Source organism: Scyliorhinus torazame, chromosome 5 (assembly GCF_047496885.1).
Source record: "Scyliorhinus torazame isolate Kashiwa2021f chromosome 5, sScyTor2.1, whole genome shotgun sequence".
Classification (NCBI taxonomy): Eukaryota; Metazoa; Chordata; class Chondrichthyes; order Carcharhiniformes; family Scyliorhinidae; genus Scyliorhinus; species Scyliorhinus torazame.
The window spans coordinates 89,165,484-89,187,810 of NC_092711.1; the positions used below are offsets into that span (position 1 = coordinate 89,165,484).

The following is a 22,327-nucleotide window of genomic DNA, read 5'->3' on the forward strand; positions in this document are numbered from 1 at the left end:
GAACGCGCAGGCGTCAGAATGTCCCGCCCCCGGAAGTCGCCTCTGTGCGAAGCATGCGCGGTGCTGCTCCGGGCTGAGCGCAGCCGCAGTGAGAGTGAGTGCGGCTCCTAGAGGTTGAATGAGAGCCGCCGCGAGCGGGGACAATGGGGAGAACCCAAACCCCCCAATAAGACCCATTGGTTTTATTGTCAGTCTGCAGACAGGAGCTGGAGAACTGAACCCAGGCAGAGGGGAGGGAGCGAGAAAACTGGGAGTGGAGGAAAGAAATGGTGAGATGGGTTTGGATTTCAGCCCAGGGAGGAGAGAGAGTGTGTGGGACGGGGATTGACAGCTTTGGGGGAACAAGAGAGGGAAAAATGTTCCAGAGAAACTAGAATTGTCTGTTCAGAATTTCTATCCTGGACTGACAGTGATGTCTTTTCTAAACTCCTTTTACAGGATATTGGAAGTGGAGAATTGGCCAACAGAAAACTCAAACCAAATATCATATCGAAATCACTCAATTCATTCAGAGCTCAATATCTTCAGTCTTTGAATTTGGAAGGAGATGTGTTTGTTCTGTTTCAGCTGTGTGACTGCAAAAGCACCCGAGACCCACCCCCAATGAGAGTTTTCCAGTCCACTGACTATGGAGACAGTTTTAACCAGTTACACAGCCTCAAAAAAAGTATCACATCATTCACTGCTGGGAGAAATTAAACGCTTATTTGTGTGTGGACAAAGCTTCAACCGGGAGAGACATAAAGACCCCTCACCATGGAGAAACTGTGGAAATGTGCGGACTGTGGGAAGGGATTCAGTTACCATCACAACTGGAAGTTCATCATCGCAGTCACACCGGGGAGAGACCGTTCATCTGCTCCATTTGTGGGAAGGGATTCACCCATTCATACAACCTTATGACACCCCAGCGACTTCACACTGAGGAGAGGCCATTCACCTGCCCTGTGTGTGGGAAGGGATTCACTCGGTCATCCCACATTGTTACTCATCAGCTTGTTCACACTGATAAGAGACCGTTTACATGTCCTGACTGTGAGAAGAGTTTTAAATGTAATAAGGATCTGCTGACACATTAACGTATTCACACTGGGGAGAGACCGTTCTCCTGCTCCTTGTGTGGGAAAGGATTCATTCAGTCATCCCACCTGCAGACACATCAACTTGTTCACTCTGATAACAAACATTTTAACTGTCCTGACTATGAGAAGAGCTTTAAAAACAAAAAGGATTTACTAACACACCAATATGCTCACACTGGGGAGAGACCATTCACCTGCTCTGACTGTGGGAAAGGATTCATTAATTCATCCAACCTTCTGATACACCAGCAACTTTATACAGGGGATAGACCGTTCACCTGCTCTGAATGTGGGAAGGGATTCACGTTCATACAACCTTCTGACACATTAGCAGGTTCACAGTGAGGAGAGGCCGTTCACTTGCTCAGTGTGTGGGAAGGGATTCACTCGTTCATCCAACCTATTGAATCACCAGCGAGTTCACACTGGGGAGAGGCCATTCACCTGCTCCATGTGTGGGAAGGGATTCAGTCAGTCATCCAACCTGCTGACACACCAGAGAGTTCACACTGGAGAGCGGCCATTCAACTATAATGTCTGTGGAAAGGGGTTCACTCACTCATCCCACCTGTTAACACACCAGCGAGTTCACAAGCAACCACAAGGTTTAGATTATCCCCTTATTGATGCTGTTAATCATGTACAGGACTGAATAATGTTCACTCTGACAGTCTTAATCTGCTGATGAGGTTTATTATTCTGAATAAATGTGTTTGAAACGTTGTTGCAGATTTTTGTCTTTCCCACCTGAATGTTGAACATCACCTGCCTGCAGCTCAGAAAGGACAATCTGGGGGAGGATCATACGTCAGGAACAGAACTTCAGCCTGGACGCAGTCTTTCAGGGTCACACTGAGAGGGACAAACAACACTTTGGTCTCTTCACTGACAGCAAAGTACCCGTGTGGGTTAATCCTGAGGCGTCGAAGAAATGTGTCCCAGCCGCTCTCTTCCATATCTCAGAGCTCCTAGACACGGAACAGAAGCTCCTTTACAACTGTGTTTAGAGTCAGGAAGAACAATGGTGAATGCTGGAAACGTGCTGTCAAATCTGAGATTGGTGTAAAACTAATGTTCCTGATTGAATGTAAAGCAGCTGGTTCCAGACTGAAAATGTGTTTGTGTGACAGTCACAATGAATTAATTGAATAGAAACCTACTTAACATAGATTGGTTGAAGTCTGCGTTAAAATAGCAGCTGTTAACTGCTGGGACAATTAGACAATAGTTTCATTCCTGGATAAAGAAGGAGCTCCAGTGTGTGTCCAAGAATTCCCAATTTTATTGATGTGTGCTTCCCACATTCTGTCCTTTTAAATAAACCTCACCCCTACCAGCCTTTAACAATCAGAAACACAAAAGAGAAAAGGGCGAAGCTGTGTCTGCCCCTTTAACTGGGAGCTGAACAGTGTCAGAGCCCCGACTGTCCCTTTAAGAATAAGTGATGTGTTCAGCTGAAGATTCCTATTGGCCGTTTTCTGGGTAGTCTCCTTATTCTGATCATTCTCAGTGATCCTCGGGTATGTGAACCTGCTTTCCTGTCTCTCATTCTCTTCTCTCTCAGATTCTCACCTAACCTCTCTCCGCTCTCTCACACACTCATTTCACATACCTCCCACCTCTCTCTATCTTTCTCTCAGACACTCACTCCTTTAACCTTTCTATTTCACAGAGCGCCTAAACTTAATTTCTCTCTCTGAAGAAGCGCCAAACACACTGAACCTCTCCTCCAACATCTCATTTATGGAGACTCAATCCTTTCTCTCTCTATTTCCCACTTTCTTTCTCTCACTGATTGGCCCTGACTAACTTTAAAACTCCTATTTTCTAATAACCCACTTCGGGGAAAATTTAATTTTGTATAATGTGCCCTTAATTCTCCCAGTTATAATCCTCAGTCCATCTCAGTGAATATGTAAAAAATCTAAATAACCTCATATTTTGATGTTTAAAATGGGAATGGAGGTGAATGTAATGCTGAGACCGGCAGCAATCTGTGTGGGTGTTCTTGATGCTGTTAGAGTGAGGTCACCCTCACAGGCAGGAAGACTGTTCATGGTGACAACATGAAACTGATGCCTGCTGTTTCATTCTCAGGTAACACAACTTCCTGTTTCTCTGCTGCTGGTTCCAAACCGCACATCTCACTTCTGAGCAGAAAATAAATACAAGGACCACAATCTGGTGAGAACATCTGTCAGTGCGGCCTTTATCTGTCCACCGAGTCAGGGCAGAGTCACACAGATCACATTGTGGTGACATTTACAAATGAGCCGGTTATTTCTGTTCAGAGTCTCCATTCCCAGACAGCAGCGGCTGCGTCTGTGAATCAGTCACTGAGTTCCCTCTGCTCTCTGTAGCTGGAAACTGATCACTTTCTCCCTTATATTTTATATAATTCTTTCGGTGTTACTTGTTTCCTCTATTTCTCAACTTTTATTTCTCGCCACCTCATCTTTCTGTTGTTTAAAATCTCAGTTTTTCTCACAGTTCTTCTGCCTCTCCTTTCCTCTGTATGTCTCTCTTCGTGTGTGTATGTTCCAATTTAATAGAGGTGTTGAATTTCATGAAGGGATTGTCATTGATTAAAGAAAGAAAGAAGGAGAAAACCAGTAAATGGTGGAAAAACTCAGCAGTTATGGCAGCATCGGTACTGAGAGAAACAGAGTTAACGTTTCAAGTCCCTGTGACTCCGTCAGGAGAAACCGGGATTGGCCCTCTGAGATCAGGGAAAGTGAAGGGGAGATTTAATAGAGGTGTTTAAAATGAGGAAGGATTTGTGATAGTGTCGATGGGAAGAAACTGTTTCCCAAGAGCAGGAGGGTTTGTAACCAGATGACACAGAAATTTAAGATATTTGACAACAGAACCCAAGGGGGTGATGAGGAAAATTGTTTTTACACAGTGATGTTATATGATCTGGAATTCACACTGACAGGCTGCTGGAAGCAGATTTACAGTAACTTTCAAAGGCAGTTACACTTGTAGAGGGTGAATTGGCAGTGTTCTGGTGAATCAGATGAATTCAACAGTTCACTCATAGAATCTCTACAGTGCAAAAGGAGGCCATTCGGCCCATTGAGTTTGCACTATACCGAGGCCCAATCCCCCACCCTATCCCTGTAACCCCACCTAACCAACACATTTTTGGACACTAAGGGGAAATTGCTCATGGCCAATCCAGCTAAGCTGCAAATCTTTGAATGGTGGTCGGAAACCCATGCAGACACTGGGAGAAAGTGCAAACTCCACACACACAGTCACCCAAGGCCAGAATTGAACCAGGGTCCATGGTGCTCTAAGGTAGCAATGATGCCCTTTGCGACAGTCCGAATTTTCCTTTCCTGATGTTTTAACATTTGATCTTTTCAATCACAATGTGTCTCAAAGAGAAGATTGAAACTTTGGTTTTAGCTGTCATATATATTTCCTATGTGACTGTGTAAATCGAGAACCACTAGAATGATTTCAGTTCCTCGACTGATGCACCTCAGATACCAGAAATCTCTGGAGTTCCCCATGTCCTCATTGCTCTCACCTTGGGTAGAACAGCTCTGAATCAAGTGGAGTCAGCCACACGTGCACGTCATGATGTTTCCATTCCTATTTTATCACACACCTCCGAGTGACACTGACTATAACACAGAAACATCAAATTATCATTGCTACCTTGCATCTTGCCCTCCTATTATTGTATAATGATAACAGTGACAGAGTAACACACACCAGAATTGGAATGACAGGCAGGTTATTGTGTAATAATAACAGTAACAGGCCTGTTACTGTTAACAGGCATTCCCGTACCAGCCTCCCCGAACAGGCGCCGGAATGTGGCGACTAGGGGCTTTTCACAGTAACTTCATTTGAAGCCTGCTTGTGACAATAAGCAATTTTCATTTCAGGCAGGTTATTGTCTAATAATAACAGTGACAGAGTTATTATCTAGGACCCTGGATCTGGGAAGCAACAGTGCTACCCACTGTGCTACCATGCCGCCCTAGATTGGCCCAGGTCGGGTGATATTTCATAGGGTCGGTGCAGATTCGATGGACCGAATGGCCTCCTTCTGCACTGTAGGGATTCATGATTCTACATTGGATCCAATGATATATTCACTCACACACTGCAGCCTGACTCTTATTATGGGAACAGACACTGTGTTTGTCAGTCTCAAAGTGAGTGAATCCTTTGCTGTTTCTCCTCTGGGCCCCATCTCCACTATTATTGTCTGATTGTCCCACTGAGACTCTCACTGTTATTATTGGACAATCAGCAAGACAGCCTGAGCTTGTGGCCACACTCACCTTCTGGAGCCGTCACAATGCCCGGGTAATTGACGGCAGCTCCGAACCAATAGGAAGAGGGGGGCGGGATTGCAGGACGACGGGAGCAGCTGGTCCTCCAACCAATAGGAGTGAATGAGGGGCGGGGCCCGCTGTTATTGAAGCATGCGCAGTGTGGGTAATGGCGACGGAGAAGTGCTGCGTCTTCAGATCCAAAATTGGTAAGGGGCGTTGAACAATATGGAGGGAGCGAGAGATCGCGGGAGTGGGCGGAAACATTGTGTAAAGCTGTTGCAAACTGCAATCCTCGGAAAAGAGCTTCCGGGATCCAGTTCGAAACGAACGGGGCTGCAGCTTCTCATGTTATGCTCGGTTTAACGGCCGCCATTTTTATTGGATGTGCATCAGGGCGCATGCGCGTTTGTCATCTTTGTCGGGGGCGATGTTTCAATGAGTGGGAGGAGCTTGTTCCCATTGTTCAGAATGGAGACAACCTGTCCATCAAACTGGATTAGTCTTTGAGTCCCAATGTCTTATTGATGATGCAAAGTGGCGGCAGAAATGGAAGGAAAAGGAAGCAAATCCTGCTCTCCGGATTTCACTGTCTTATTAGACATCCTGTCCTATGTGTCCAAAGCTCTGCGGCTCTGTTCAGCCACATGAAGACCCCTAGTAGAAATTCACAACCCTGAGTAGAAGTTACCCTCAAATTGAGGGACTGCTGATGACAAGAGGGTCAGTGTGCAACGGGGGGCATAAGCGGTCATCCTGGACCAGGGAGCAGGAGGGGAGAATGTAGTGAATGTATATCCTGGACTGATAGTGATTAATTTTGGAAACTCCTTTTACAAGGGATTAGTAGGGGAGGATTTACACACAGCAAACTCAAACCAGGAGAAATGTTTATCTTTCCTGAATTTCATTTCTGGACTGACAGTGATGCCTTTGTAAACTTCTTTCACAGGGGCTTAGAAAGGGATACGCAGGCAGGAAACTCACAACTAACCCTCACATCAAATTCTGACAGCACCATTCGAGTTATCAGGACCCAGAGATTATCGACCATTGTGTGTAAGCATTGAGTTCCATATCATTATCGCTCACTGTATAAAATGTCTACCTCCTATCTCCCCTGTAGATCTTGTTCACAATCTTAAATCTGTGTCCCGTAATCCTTTTACAATCTACTGATGGGAACAGTTTTTAAAAAACTTTTGCTGGGTTTGCTGTTGTCGTTTCTGGTGCCTGGGTCGATGCCAGGTGGTCCGTCAGGTTTCATTCCTTTTTCATGTTTTTGTTGTGGTTGAATCAGCTTGGATCAGTCCATTTAGGATCCAGAACACAATTGAAGTCTCCTCCAAGAATCAATTGATCTGTATCCAGGTCTGGGATGGCTTCCAACAATTTTTTAACAAATGTTTCTATGAGAATCCCCTCATTAAAAAAATAGATAGAGAAGCAGAATTAGGCCTATCAGCCCATCGAGTTTTCGAGTTTGCTCTGCCGTTCGATCATGGCTGATATGTTTCTCATCCCACTTCATCTTGTATTGTAGCTCTCTTGAAATGAATGCGAACATTGCATTTGCCTTTGTAACTGCCGACTTTCCTTTATTTGTTCTTCGGATGTGGGTGTCGCTGGCTGAGCCGTCATTTGCTGCCCACCCCTAATTGCCCTTGAACTGAGTGGCTTGCTGGGCCATTTCAGAGGGGGCAGTTTGGGAGGATGTGAGGCTGAAGTGATTAACTGACAAGGGGGATAATGGTGCAAGACAAAACTGGGAGACAATGAGATAAGTAAATAAACTATTAGGACAAGAGAAGAAATAAAAGACAGGTCCAGGTGAGGTATAAATGGCAACAGCAGAACCGTTACCAGCACCAACTGTCTAAAAATATAGGTGTGATGATTATAATCTGAAATTACTGAAATGAATGTTGTGTCTGGAAGGTCAGAAATTGCCTGATCAAGGATGAGGTTCTGTTCCTCGAGTTTCCTTTGAGCTTTATTGGAGCAGTGCAGGAGGCCGAGGACAGAGTGCGAATGGGGCAGGGAATTAAAATATTAAATGGTCAGAAGCTCAGGATTATGCTTGCTGACTGAATGGTGATGTTCCACAGTCACCAATCCAGATTTAATCTCCTCAGTGTAGGGGAGACCAAATCGTGAGCAGTGAATACACAATACTGGATAGCAAGAAATACAAGTAAATCACTGTCACCTGGAAAGTGTGTTTGGAATCCTGGATTATGGGAAGGATGGCGATTAACTGGTGGTTGTTGCATCTGTTGTGTCTGCATGGAAATGATTTACAGTGATGTTCATAACACAAGAAATGGAAGGGGGTGGAAACCATATGGCTCATCGAGCCTCTGCATTTCTTGCTGGCTGTAACCTCGTTCAGGCATCATTCTGGTACACTTTCCCTGTATCTTCCCCAGTCCTTCCAGAACCATTTTATGATATGGATACATTAGCTCAACAATCCTGTGTACTAATTTAGTCTGGCCTAGTGTCACCGAGCTGAAATCCAGTCTTTCTCTGACACATTATTCTTAATGCCATAACTGACAGGTTAAGAGTGGAAAAAGTCAACTGTTTAGCAGTAAGGGGAAGAGGCAAGTTTGCAGATGCTCTACAGTGTTACAGACTCGTTGGATCTGCTTCTTCTGTCCCATCTTATATTCAGCTAATAGTAAAATTATTAAAATACTGCAACATACAGGCATTTGGGGGCAATTGTGAGTTTGCTGCTCAGATTAGTTAAAGTCTCTATATTGTAAAATGGATCGAGAACTGGAGAAGATGCAGGAAAAGATATTTAAATTATGCCTGAACTGGCAGGTTATACCCGGCAAGAGGGATTGGACAGGGTGTAAACCTTTTCTCTGGAAAAAGGAATGAAGGATGGCCTGATCCTTTAAGATTATAAAAAGGTTTGACATGATCGACAAGTGGAAGATGTTTCCATTGGAAGAGAATAAATATGAGTTAGTCATTAGTTAATCTAATGTGCAGTTCAGAGGGAGATCACTCTCACACTTCACGTGTGCAAAGGGATTTCCTCAGTTTTCCCACCGGTGAACACTCCAACTTTAAAAGCTCAAACTATTTGACCCAATTTGACCCATCCCTAATTGCCCTTGAACTGAGTATATCTCAGAGAGAATTTTAAGAGTCAACCAGCTGACTGGATCTGGAATCACATGTAGGCCAGACCAGGTAAGGATAGAAGATTTCCTTCACTGAAGGACATGAGTGAACCAGATGGGTCTTTACAACAATCAGCAATGGTTTCATGGTCATCAGTATACTTTCAATGAATTCAAATTTTACCTTCTACCTTGATGAGATTCATGTCTGGGAAATCATTAGGACAGTAAAAAAGATTTCTTGAGTCCTTTTGCTTCCAAATGGCCGAGGACGGCAGTGTGTCACAAGGATAGATGTGTTGACCGATTAATGGCTGGAAGATGGGGGCAGGTCATGTGATCAAACCTCCAGAAATACATTTAATCAAAGTTGGCGAGGAGAGAATGTTGTGAATTTCTATCCTAAACTGACAGTGAGGTTTCTGTAAATTTACAGGATACTGGAAGTGGAGGTTTAACAGACGGGAAACGCAAACCAAACGTCACATCTGACAGAGTCACTCGATTCACCAGAACCTGAATATCAGCAGCATCTGGGTGTGGAAGGTAAAAGGTTTGTCTGTTCTGTCTGTGAGGGAAGATTTCAGGTCTCAATGTGACTGGAAAAGCCCCAAGATTCACAAACCCTGGTTAGACCAAACCTGGAGAACTGTGTTCAGTTCTGGGCAACAAACCCGAGAAAGGATAGAATGGCCTCGGAGGGAGTGTAGCACAGATTTACCTGAGTGATATCTGAACCTCTAGGGTTAAATTGCAAGGTGAGATTACACAAAAAAGTTAGAGTCAGCTGACACAAAAAAGGGCATTCGGCTCATTGAGTCCATGATAGCTCGGTAGCGCAGTGGTTAGGACTATTGCTCACAGCGCCAGGGACCCAAGTTCGATTCCCAGCTTGGGTCACTGTCTGTGCGGAGTCTGCACCTTCTCCGTGTCTGCGCGGTTTCCTCCGGGTGCTCCAGGTTCCTCCCACAATTCCACTCCACCCGATCAAAGGCCTTCTCCCTCTGAGGGCATCATGATAACGTTTAAGAGCCTTCTAACATTAGCCGTGAGTACCTAGCCCGTTACAAATCCCGTCTGGTCTTCCCCTACCACCCCCGGGACACAGTCTTCTATCCTTGTGGCCAATATCTTAGCCAGCAGGTTGGCGTCCACATTCAATAGAGAGATTGGTCTGTATGACCCGCATAGCTCAGGGTCCTTCTCCCGTTTCAGAATCAATGTGATCGAGGCCTGCGACATTGTTGGGGGAAGGACTCCCCTCTCCCTTGCCTCATTAAATGCCCTCACCAGCAGTGGGCCCAATATCTCCGAGAACTTCATGTAGAATTCCACCGGGTAGCCGTCAGGCCCTCAGGCCTTGCCCGACTGCATGACCTCCAGCCCCTCCATTATGTCCTCAATTTCAATTGGGGCTCCCAGCCCTTCCACCAGATCCTCATCAACCCTCGGGAACCTCAACTGACCCAAGAACTGCCTCATCCCCTCCACCCCAGCCGGGGTTCTGACTCGTATAAACTTGCTATAAAAGTCCTTAAACACCTCATTCACCGCCACTGGGTCCAGGGCCACATTCCCACCTCTGTTCTTTACTCTCCCTATCTCCCTGGCCGCCTCCCTTTTCCTCAGCTGGTGCGCTAACATTCTGTTGGCCTTTTCCCCAAACTCATACACCGCTCCCCTTGCCTTTCTCAGTTGTTCCACCGGTTTCCCTGTAGATAACAGCCCAAACTCCATCTGTAACCTCCGCCGCTCCTTCAATAACCCCCCATCCGGGGCTTCCGCATAAATCTTATCCACCTGGAGTATCTCCCTAACCAACTTATCCCTCTCTGCTCGTTCCACCTTTTCTCTATGGGCCTGTATCAAAATGAATTCCCTCTAACCACTGCCTTCAGAGCTTCCCACACCGCTGCTGCCGAGACTTCCCCTGTATCATTTATTTCCAGATCGTTCTGGATGGACTTGCTCACCCGCCCACAGACTTCCTCATCTGCGAATAGTCCCACATCCAACCTCCATAATGGACGCTGCCCTCTCTCCATACTAACCCGTAGATCCACCCAATGTGGGGCTGATCCTACAGAGCAGAAGGAGGCCATTCGGCCCATCACATCTGCACTGATTCTCTGAAAGGGCACCCTGCCTAGGCCCACACCCCAACCCTGTCCCTGTAACCCCATAGCCCCACCGAACCTGCACATCCCTGGACACTAAGGGGCAATTTATCAAGGCCAATCCACCTAACCTGCTCTTCTTTGGACTGTTGGAGGAAACCGGGTGGAAACACACACAGACACGGGAAGAAAGTGCAAACTCCACACAGACAGTCACCAAGGCCGGAATTGAACCCGGGTCCCTGGCGCTGTGAGGCAGCAGTGCTAATCACTGTGCCACCAGAAGCATAGTTTCAGTATCAATATTACTGTTTATGAAGCTCAAGATCGAATTTGCTTTGCCAACTACTCTCTTAATATGTCTTGTAGATATACAAAATCCCTCTTCACCTCTTTCTCTCTCCTCCCAAAGACGCCAGTTGGGTTTTTGTGACAATCCGGCAGTTTTCATGGTCACTTCTTCCCAGTGCCGGCCCCACAAATGACCAGAATAATTCAGCTCAATTTCACAACCTGCCTTTGTATTTTTGTGGCTTCTCTCTCACTCCCTATTTTCTGTTTTCAATCAGTTTCACAGGGTGTTCGAAGGGGAAGCTTCAAAATCGGGAAACTCACACCAAGCATCACATCAGGATCTGACAGAGCCCTCAATATATCATATCCTGAATATCAGCAGATTTTGAACATGGAAGGAAAAAGCATCGTTCAAAGTGGGGAGAAACCGGACACGTGTTGTGTGTGTGGACGAGGATTCAGTCGATCATCAGGCCTCCGAAGCCACAAATGCAGTCACACTGAAGGGAAACCGTGGAAATGTGCAGACTGTGGCAAAGGATTCACTTCCCCATCCCAGCTGGAAACTCATCGACGCGTTCACACTGGGGAGAGACCATTCACGTGCTCCGAGTGTGGCAAGGGATTCACTCAGTTATCCGACCTGCTGAGACACCAGCAAGTTCACACTGATGAGAGACTGTTTCAATGTCCAGACTGCGGGAAGTGCTATAAACGTTCTGGGGATCTGATGAGCCATCAACGTGTTCACACTGAGGAGAGACCGTTCAGGTGCTCTCACTGCGGGACTGGGTTCAGACACTCATCTTACCTCACTGTACATCAGCGAATTCACACTGGGGAGAGACCATTCACCTGCGCCCAGTGTGGGAAGGGATTCACTCAGTCATCCGACCTGCGGAAGCACCAGCGAATTCACACTGGGGAGAAGCCATTCGCATGCTCCAAGTGTGGGAAGGGATTCACCACTTCATCCCACCTGCTGAGACACCAACGAGGCCACAAGTAACCATAGTGATTGGATTTTGCTGTTACTCACATTCAGGACTGAACCATGTTCATTTGGGTCTCTTTCTGCTGATAACAAACTCCAGCCCATTTACAGGGGCCAAAATTCTGCTAAAAGTCTAATAAATCAGATTTGTGTGAAATACGCAGTGTGTTGAAACTTTTTAATATCTCTGACACAGGTTAGATCCTTTTGAAGTACTCTCGCTCTCCCCTGTCTCTTCCATCCTCACCTCCAACAAGAAGTGTGAGGAGCTTGTGGAGTTTCTTTGTGACTGAGATTGAGTAAATCCGATCAGCTGCCTCTGCTGCTTCCCTCCCTTCCACGAGCCCACCGGACCAAACTGTCTCTAAATGTCATCCTTTCCCGAGCCCTGAACCCACATCTTTCTCTAGTTTCTCTCCCCTCTCCCCTCGTGCCCCCTCAGAGCTCATCTTGTCCATGAGACCCAGCTCCTGCTCCATCGACCCTATTCCCACTGAGCTACTGATCAGCAAACTACCCTGTGTCCATGGATATTGTCAACATTTCTCTCTCTTCAAGTACTGTCCCTCTGTCCTTCAAATCTGCCATCATCACCCCCTCCTCAATAAAACAAACCCTTGATCCTGCCATCCTTACAAATTTTTGCCCCATCTTCAACCTCCCTCTCCTCAACTTTTTGAACGTGTTGTCACCTCCCAAATCATTGCCCATCTATTCCAGACCTCCCAAGGACAGCACAGTGGTTAGCACAGTTGCTTCACCGCTCCAGGGGCTCAGGTTAGATTCCTGACTTGGGTCACCGTGTGGAGTCAGCACGTTCTCCCAGTGTCTGCTTGAGTTTCCTCCCACAGTCCAAAAATGTGCAGGTCAGGTGGATTGGCCATGTTAAATTTCCCTTAGTGTCCAAAAAGGTGGGGTAGGGTTAACTGGGTTACGGAAATAGGGTGGAAGTTTGGGCTTGGGTATGCTGCTCTTTCTCGGGGTGTTGCAGACTTGATGGGCTGAATGGCCTCCTTCTGCACTGTAAATTCTATGATTCTATGAATCCCTTCAATCATCTGCCCTGTCACAGTGAAATACAAGAGACAAACAGAATCTTACCCGGAGAGAAAGACAGACAATCTGGGAGCTTGGATGCAACACGGATATGTTCATAAGACCAGAAGACAAGGGTAGCAGCACAGTCGTTATCGATAGACAACTATACCTGCTGGAGACAGACAGACAATAGAACAACACTAATCACAACACCAAGCTACCTCGACCCATCTACCCGAGACAGGAAGGAGATTTGGAGATGGGCTGGAAGAACTCAGACTCCAGACACGTTAACCAAAAACAGATGGAATATATGAGGGGACAACAGTTAGAACCAAGGAAATTCTACCTGCTCCTTAAAATACCCACACACATAATAATCTTTATTATTGTCACAAGTAGGCTTACATTAGCACTACAATGAAGTTCCTGTGAAAATCTCCTAGTCGCCATATTCTGGCGCCTGAGTGGGTCCACAAGAGGGAGAATTCAGAATGTCCAATTCACCTGACAAGCTCGTCTTTCAGGAGTTCTGGGAGGTAACCCGCGCAGACATGGGGAGAATGTGCAGACTCTGCATAGACAGTAACCCAAATCGGAATTGAACTGGGGACCCAGGTACTGTGAAGCAACAGTGCTAACCACTGTGCTACCGTCACGGCATTACCACCAGACAGAGCAATCGGAAGAGAATGTGAGATAGAAAATTCGACTGAATGATACAACTAACAGTGCAAAAGGAGATTATTCGGCCCATCAAGCCTGCACTAGCCCTTGGAAAGAGCACCCCACTCAAACCCATGCCTCCACCCTATCCCCATAATCCAGTAACCCCACCGATCCTTTTTTTGGACACTAAGGGCAACTTAGCATGGTCAATCCACCTAACCTGCACATCTTTGGACGGTGGGAGAAAACTAGAGCACCCAGAAGGAACCCACACAGGCACGGGGAGAATGTGCAAACTCCACACAGTCACCCAAGGTCAGAATAGCTGAAACATCAACACGCTGCTCCTGGTAGCGATGGTACAGTGGTTCAATAAATATAATTAGTGGATTAAAATGGTGTGTTATGGAGAGTAAAAACAGAAAATGGGAGATTAACTAAACAGAAAATGGGAGATTAACTTAACAGATCTGGCAGCATCACAGAATCCCTACAGTGCAGAAGGAGGAATCGTCCCATCGAGTTTGCACCAACCCGACAAAAGAGCACCCCACCCAGGCGCACCTCCCCCGCCCTCTCCCCCTAATCCAACTTCACCGTTGGTCACTAAGGGGCAATTTAGCTTGGCCAATCCACCAAACCTGTATATCTTTGGATGGTGGGAGAAAACTGGAGCATCCGGAGGGAACCCACGCAGACATGGGGAGAATGTGCAAACTCCACAGTTACACCAGGCTGGAATTGAACCCAGGTCGCTAGTGCGGCAGTGCTAACCACTGTGCGATGCAGCAGTGCTAACCACTGCGCCACCATGCCACATCTGTGGCAAGTGAAACAGAGTTAACGTTTGTTGTTCCTTGTTGTGACAGTTCTGTAGAAGGCTCAATGGACTCTAAAAGCGTCCACTGAAGTGGAAAGAAATTATTCAAGTTTGACTCAGGAAGCAGTTTCAGTCTGTGTGAAGCTCAATCTTCAATCACACAAAACCTGCAGTCTGATTGGCGGGAGGACCAGAGTCCGCCCGGTCCTCCCACGTCTTCCAGTTGGTCAACAATTCTCAGGTAGGAAATGAGAATCTGGAAACCACACCCACGTGGCCAATGGGAAGAAAAAATGATCCAGAATCTCAGCCAATGAGGGAGATCCACAATCAGGGCCGCCCCTCATTCACTCCGAATGGTTGGCGAACCGGCCTCTCCCGCTCAGTCCTCCCCCTCTTTCTATTGGTCCGGAGCTGCTGTCAATCACTCCCCGAGCATTGTGATGTGGCGCATGCGCAGTGCGGCTCATGTCCAGGGACAGACACTTGTTTGTCTCATCTTCCCGTAACAGCCTCCCCGAACAGGCGCCGGAATGTGGCAACTAGGGGCTTTTCACAGTAACTTCATTGAAGTCTACTTGTGACAATAAGCGATTTTCATTTCATTCATTCAGGCGTGAAGGAGGCGGATAAGCAGAGGCAGCGTTAGATGCAGTGGGTGGGAGGGGAGGCTTCACAAAGACCCAGTGGAGGCCTCAAAGCTAAAACAAGAAATTACCGCTCCCGGGTTTGCACCGAGCGGGAAGGTTTTCCTGCAGAGCCTTTCCCCAGTTAACCACCAGCATCCTCATAGGGGACAGTGTGCAGCAGGGCGCATGCGCGGTGAGCCCTGTCCACTCAGCAGGACTGACAGTGATGGATTCTGGAAACTCCTTTTACAGGGGGTTACAAGGAGAGGATTTAAACACAGCAAAGTGAAATCAAATAAGACATTAAGACCTGAACTTCTGTTTTGAACCAGATGTATTGACAATTTTCATATGATGCAGTGCAAGGCCAGCAGTGTGGGCAGCGCGGTAGCAAGCATTGTTGCTTCACAGCGCCTGGCTTGGGTCACTGTCTGTGCAGTGTCTTCATATTCTCCCTGTGTCTGTGTGGGTTTCCTCCGGGTGCTCCGGTTTCCTCCACAAGCCCCGAAAGACGTGCTGTTAGGTAATGCGGACATTCTGCATTCTCCCTCAGTGTACCCGAACAGGCCCGGAATGTGGCGGATTAGGGGCTTTTCACAGTAACCTCATGGAAGCCGACTTGTGACAATAAAGATTATTATTATAAATAAATCAAATCCTGGGTGACGGTCACATTCAGGAGAAGTTATTAAAATGGAACCATATACAGATAAACTATATCAGGATTTACTGATATTTCCATTTTAATCACTGCTCCTGGTACCTGACCGCTTAATCCATCACATCAACACTTGGCGGAACTGATTGCGCCGAGGTCTGTCTTGGATAAAAACCCGAGGATCACTTGTCATCACAGAATCCTAGACATTTACAGCACAGAGGTCATTCAGCCCATTGTGTCTGTGTTGGCTGAAAATTCCTTATCCAGTCTAATCCCACTTTCCACTTCTTGGTCTGTAGCCTGCAGGTCACAGAAACTCCACATCAGGGTGTCTTTAAATGTGATGAGGGTTTCTGTCTCTACCTCCCTTTCATTCAGAGTTCCAGATCCCCACCACACCCCTGGGTGAAGAAAATCCTCAATTCCCCTCTAATCCTTCCAATAGATAACTTAAATCTCTGCCCCCAGGTTACTGAGCTGTCTGTTAATGAAATAGGTCCTTCTGCCAGCTGATCCATTATATCTGGGACCCTCATAATTTTATGCACCTCAATTAAATGCCCACTCAGCCTCCTCTGTTCCACAGAAAACAATCCCAGTCAATCCAATCTTTCCTCAGTTAACATTCCCCAATCCTGGAAACATCCAGATAAATCTCTTCCGTACCACCAGATATGGCAGGGGGGTGGGCAAGGGAGCAATAGGTCAGAAGGTGAGAGCATTGAGGGAGAACTAGGGAATAGGGACAGTGTGGCTCTGAGGCAGAGCAGACAGGGAGAAGTTGCTGAACACAGCGGGTCTGGTGGCCTGAAGTGCATATGTTTTAATGCAAGAAGTATTACGGATAAGGCAGATGAACTTAGAGCTTGGATTAGTACTTGGAACTATGATGTTGTTGCCATTACAGAGACCTGGTTGAGGGAAGGGCAGGATTGGCAGCTAAAATTTCCAGGATTTAGATGTTTCAGGCGGGAGAGAGGGGGATGTAAAAGGGGAGGCGGAGTTGCGCTACTGGTTCGGGAGCATATATCACAGCTGTACTGCGAGAGGACACCTCAGAGGGCAGTGAGGCTATATGGGTAGAGATCAGGAATAAGAAGGGTGCAGTCACAATGTTGGGGTTATACTACAGGCCTCCCAATAGCCAGCGGGAGATAGAGGAGCAGATAGGTAGACAGATTTTGGAAAAGAGTAAAAACAACAGGGTTGTGGTGATGGGAGACTTCAACTTCCCCAATATTGACTGGGACTCACTTAGTGCCAGGGGCTTAGACGGGGCGGAGTTTGTAAGGAGCATCCAGGAGGGCTTCTTAAAACAATATGTAGACAGTCCAACTAGGGAAGGGGCGGTACTGGACCTGGTATTGGGGAATGAGCCCGGCCAGATGGTAGATGTTTCAGTAGGGGAGCATTTCGGTAACAGTGACCACAATTCAGTAAGTTTTAAAGTACTGGTGGACAAGGATAGGAGTGGTCCTAGGATGAATGTGCTAAATTGGGGGAAGGCTAATTATAACAATATTAGGCGGGAACTGAAGAACATAGATTGGGGGCGGATGTTTGAGGGCAAATCAACATCTGACATGTGGGAGGCTTTCAAGTGGCAGTTGAAAGGAATACAGGACCGGCATGTTCCTGTGAGGAAGAAGGATAAATACGGCAATTTTCGGGAACCTTGGATGACGAGTGATATTGTAGGCCACGTCAAAAAGAAAAAGGAGCCATTTGTCAGGGCTAAAAGGCTGAGAACAGACGAAGCCTGCGTGGAATATAAGGAAAGTAGGAAGGAACTTAAGCAAGGAGTCAGGAGGGCTAGAAGGGGTCACGAAAAGTCATTGGCAAATAGGGTTAAGGAAAATCCCAAGGCTTTTTACACATACGTAAAAAGCAAGAGGGTAGCCAGGGATAGGGTTGGCCCACTGAAGGATAGGCAAGGGAATCTATGTGTGGAGCCAGAGGAAATGGGCGAGGTACTAAATGAATACTTTGCATCGGTATTCACCAAAGAGAAGGAATTGGTAGATGTTGAGTCTGGAGAAGGGGGTGTAGATAGCCTGGGTCACATTGTGATCCAAAAAGACGAGGTGTTGGGTGTCTTAAAAAATATTAAGGTAGATAAGTCCCCAGGGCCTGATGGGATCTACCCCAGAATACTGAAGGAGGCTGGAGAGGAAATTGCTGAGGCCTTGACAGAAATCTTTGGATCCTCGCTGTCTTCAGGGGATGTCCCGGAGGACTGGAGAATAGCCAATGTTGTTCCACTGTTTAAGAAGGGTAGCAAGGATAATCCCGGGAACTACAGGCCGGTGAGCCTTACTTCAGTGGTAGGGAAATTGCTGGGGAGAATTCTTCGAGACAGGATCTACTCCCATTTGGAAGCAATGGACGTATTAGTGAGAAGCAGCACGGTTTTGTGAAGGGGAGGTCATGTCTCACTAACTTGATAAGAGTTTTTCGAGGAGGTCACTAAGATGATTGATGCAGGCAGGGCAGTGGATGTTGTCTATATGGACTTCAGTAAGGCCTTTGACAAGGTCCCTCATGGTAGACTAGTACAAAAGGTGAAGTCACACGGGATCAGGGGTGAGCTGGTAAGGTGGATACAGAACTGGCTCGGCCATAGAAGGCAGAGAGTAGCAATGGAAGGATGCTTTTCTCATTGGAGGGCTGTGACCAGTGGTGTTCCACAGGGATCAGTGCTGGGACCTTTGCTCTTTGTAGTATATATAAATGATTTGGAGGAAAATGTAACTGGTCTGATTCGTAAGTTTGCAGACGACACAAAGGTTGGTGGAATTGCGGATAGCGATGAGGACTGTCGGAGGATACAGCAGGATTTAGATAGTCTGGAGACTTGGGCGGGGAGATGGCAGATGGAGTTTAATCCGGACAAATGTGAGGTAATGCATTTTGGAAGGACTAACGCAGGTAGGGAATATACAGTGAATGGTAGAACCCTCAAGAGTATTGAAAGTCAAAGAGATCTAGGAGTACAGGTCCACAGGTCATTGAAAGGGGCAACACAGGTGAAGAAGGTAGTCAAGAAGGCATACGGCATGCTTGCCTTCATTGGCCGGGGCATTGAGTATAAGAATTGGCAAGTCATGTTGCAGCTATATAGAACCTTAGTTAGGCCACACTTGGAGTATAGTGTTCAATTCTGGTCGCCACACTACCAGAAGGATGTGGAGGCTTTAGAGAGGGTGCAGAAGAGATTTACCAGAATGTTGCCTGGTATGGAGGGCATTAGCTATGAGGAGCGGTTGAATAAACTTGGTTTGTTCTCACTGGAATGAAGGAGGTTGAGGGGAGACCTGATAGAGGTATACAAAATTATGAGGGGCATAGACAGAGTGGATAGTCAGAGGCTTTTCCCCAGGGTAGAGGGGTCAATTACTAGGGGGCATAGGTTTAAGGTGAGAGGGGCAAGGTTTAGAGTAGATGTACGAGGCAAGTTTTTCACGCAGAGGGTAGTGGGTGCCTCAAACTCGCTACCGGAGGAGGTGGTGGAATCAGGGACGATAGGGACATTTAAGGGGAATCTTGACAAATACATGAATAGGATGGGAATAGAAGGATACGGACCCAGGAAGTGTAGAAGATTGTAGTTTAGTCGGGCAGCATGGTCGGCGCGGGCTTGGAGGGCCGAAGGGCCTGTTCCTGTGCTGTACATTTCTTTGTTCTTTGTTCTTACTCACTCCAGTACAATCACATTCTTCCTGTAATGTAGTGACCAGAACTGTACTCAGTGGTCTAGCTGTGATATAACTCGTGTTTTTTAGTTCCAGAATAACCATTTTCTCACCTTTCATTGGCATCAATGTGATGGAAACTGACAGCTGCAACCTGTCAGCATTTGAAAGATATTTACAAATGATTTGAGTTTCTTACAACTGGGATCTTAGCACAGGGCTAAATTGCTGGCTTTGAAAGCAGACCAAGGCAGGCCAGCAACACGGTTCGATTCCCGCAACAGCCTCCCCGAACAGGTGCCAGAATGTGGCGACTAGGGGCTTTTCACAGTAACTTCATTTGAAGCCTACTTGTGACAATAAGTGATTTTCATTTCATTCATTCGAGGTGTTTGATAACAGACTTTCTCCTGTGAATATCCAGCTGGAGTTTTGCGCCTTGATGTGTTTCCTTGTTCATCTTGTTGCCTCTAAACATTGAATCTTGTGGTTTCAGACACCAGAGAATCAAACTCCCAACAACAGATTGTCTTTTACTGATTTTATTAATAGCTCTGCAATAAAACAGAGTCAAATCCTTACATAGTTCCTGGTCCTCAGTGAAATACTTAAATAATTAGTTTTAAATGTACTTCGTATGTTCCACAGGAAACTAAGGACATTTGGTATGTCCACATTGACTCTTGCCAATTTTTACAGATGCACCATAGAAAGCTTTCTGCTGCATCACAGCTTGGTATGGTAACTGATCGGCCCAAGACCGTTGCTTCATAGGTGGATTAACCATGCTCAATTGTCCCTCAGTTTCCAGAAAAGATGCTTAGGTTAGGAGTTATTAAGATAGAGAAGGGGAGTGGGCTTGGGTTGAGTGTTATTCCAGAGTGTCGGTGCAAACTCGATGGGCTGAATGGCCTCCATCTGCACTGGAGTGATTTTAACTAGAGAGAGACGTGAACACAGTCCAGGACGTCACGTGAACCTGCCTCCCACCCACTGACTCTGTCTACACCTCCCGCTGCCTTGGGAAAGTGGGCAGCATAGGGGCTTTTCACAGTAAGTTCATACTTGTGACAATAAAAGATTATCATAATCAAAGACCCCTCCCATCCGGGATATTCTCTCTTCCATCAGGCAGAAGATACAAAAGTTTGAGATCACGCACCAACAGATTCATAAACAGCTTCTTACCCGCTGCTGCCAGACTCCTAAGCGACCCTCTTACAGACTGAACTCATCTCTTCACACATCTTCTCTGGTGTAGCACCATACTCCATACGGTTCACCCGATGTCTGTGTATTTACATTGTATCTATTGTATGCCCTACGTTTTTCATGTATGGACGATCTGACTGGACTGTATGCAGAACAATAATTTTCACTGTACCTCGGTACATGTGACAATAAATGTAAATCTATTTCTGAGCCTGTAATATAGGAATGATGTATAGGTCTGTAACTGTAATATAATTTTCTTTTTTAAAATTTAGAGTACCCAATTCATTTTTTCCAATTAAGGGGCAATTTTGCATTGCCAATCCACCTACCTTGAGCATCTTTGGGTTGTGGGGGTGAGACCCATGCAAACACAGGGAGAATGTACAAACTCCAATTGTAATATAATTTTAATTTAATATTCCTTCTTTTAATATCCCATCCACCATTTCCCTGTCACCTGATTAATTTATTAACTGTTGTTATCACAGGATTGTCTCAGATTTCCATTGTTTTAGCTGGATTCCTTCATCCAAATCTGAATTTTATGTACTTTACACTGCAATTCTGCCTTTGGGCTGTGAACTCGATGCCCCATCCAATGAAGGTAAGCGTTATGTATGTTTTCTTGACTACCTTGTCCACTTGTGTTGCCACCTTCAAAGATTTTAAGGTGATTGGAGGAAGGTATAGGGGAGATGTCAGAAGTAGGTTCTTTGCACAGAGAGTGGTGGGTGTGTGGAATGCACTGCCAGCAGAGGTGGTAGAGTCAGAGCCATTAGGGACATTTAAGCGACTCTTAGACAGGCACATGGACAGCAGTAAATTGAAGGGGTGAAGGTTAGGATAAATGGTCGGCACAACATCGTGAGCTGAAGGGCCTGTATTGTGCTGTACTGTTCTATGGTCTATCTGTGGACCTGCACGCCCAGATCTCTCTGACTTTCTGTATTCCTAAGAGTTTTGCCATTTACGGTCCCCTCAATGTTAGACTTACCAAAATGCATTACCTGACATTTGTCCAGATTAAACTCCATTTGCCATTTCTCTGGGAGATGCTCTGAGACATCAGTCAGTCTTACAACACCAAATTGAAGCCTACTTGTGACAATAAACGATTATTAAAAGAGGCCCCTTCGGCCCATCGTGCCTGTGCCGGCCATCAAGCACCGATTATTCTAATCCCATTTTCCAGCACTTGATCCATAGTATTGTACGTTCTGACGTTTTAAGTGCTGACGTAAATGCTTCTTAAATGTTGTGAGGGTTCCCGCCTCGAGCAGCCTTTCAGGCAGTGAGTTCCAGATTCCCACCACACTCTGTGTGAAAACATTTCGCCTCAAATCCCCTCAATCTCCTGCTCCTTACCATAAAAATCTGCTTCGTGGTTACTGACTCCTCTATTAAGGGAAAAGGTTTCTTTCTATCCACCCTATGGCCCTCATAATTTTGGACACTTCAATAAAGTTTCCCCCCCAGTCGCACAGCCTTCTCTGCTGTAAGGAAAACAACCCCAACCTAACCAGCCTCTCGTCACAGCTGAAAATCTCCAGTCCAGGCAATGTGTCCAGTATCTGAAAGTGATTAACAGACAGGGTTTTGTTTTATTGATCACTGGGAATGTTAGTGATACTTCCCTGGATTCCAAGGCCAGGAGAGGCACTCTGGAAGGTATGGGGAGCTG

General features: G+C 46.3%; 1 protein-coding gene and 2 long non-coding RNA genes across 4 annotated transcripts in view; 2 read left to right on the forward strand and 1 right to left on the reverse strand.

The window, feature by feature from the left end:
* LOC140417781 (uncharacterized) overlaps positions 1-22,327 on the reverse strand; it is a 48,014-nt gene that overhangs the window by 20,330 nt on the left and 5,357 nt on the right. The window contains 1 exon segment of the mRNA XM_072501243.1: positions 22,167-22,217. Coding sequence (XP_072357344.1) covers positions 22,167-22,217 — 51 coding nt within the window.
* On the forward strand, positions 91-2,246 carry LOC140418862 (uncharacterized). The gene is made up of 2 exons (XR_011945379.1): positions 91-269; positions 439-2,246. It is a non-coding gene; the product is annotated as an uncharacterized lncRNA (long non-coding RNA).
* Positions 5,500-12,079, forward strand: LOC140418859 (uncharacterized). Of its 2 annotated transcripts, none has more exons than XR_011945376.1 (4): positions 5,500-5,586; positions 6,330-6,436; positions 8,954-9,070; positions 11,204-12,079. It is a non-coding gene; the product is annotated as an uncharacterized lncRNA (long non-coding RNA). The 2 variants fall into 2 exon arrangements; XR_011945374.1 differs by having other exon boundaries at positions 5,501-5,586; positions 8,954-9,063.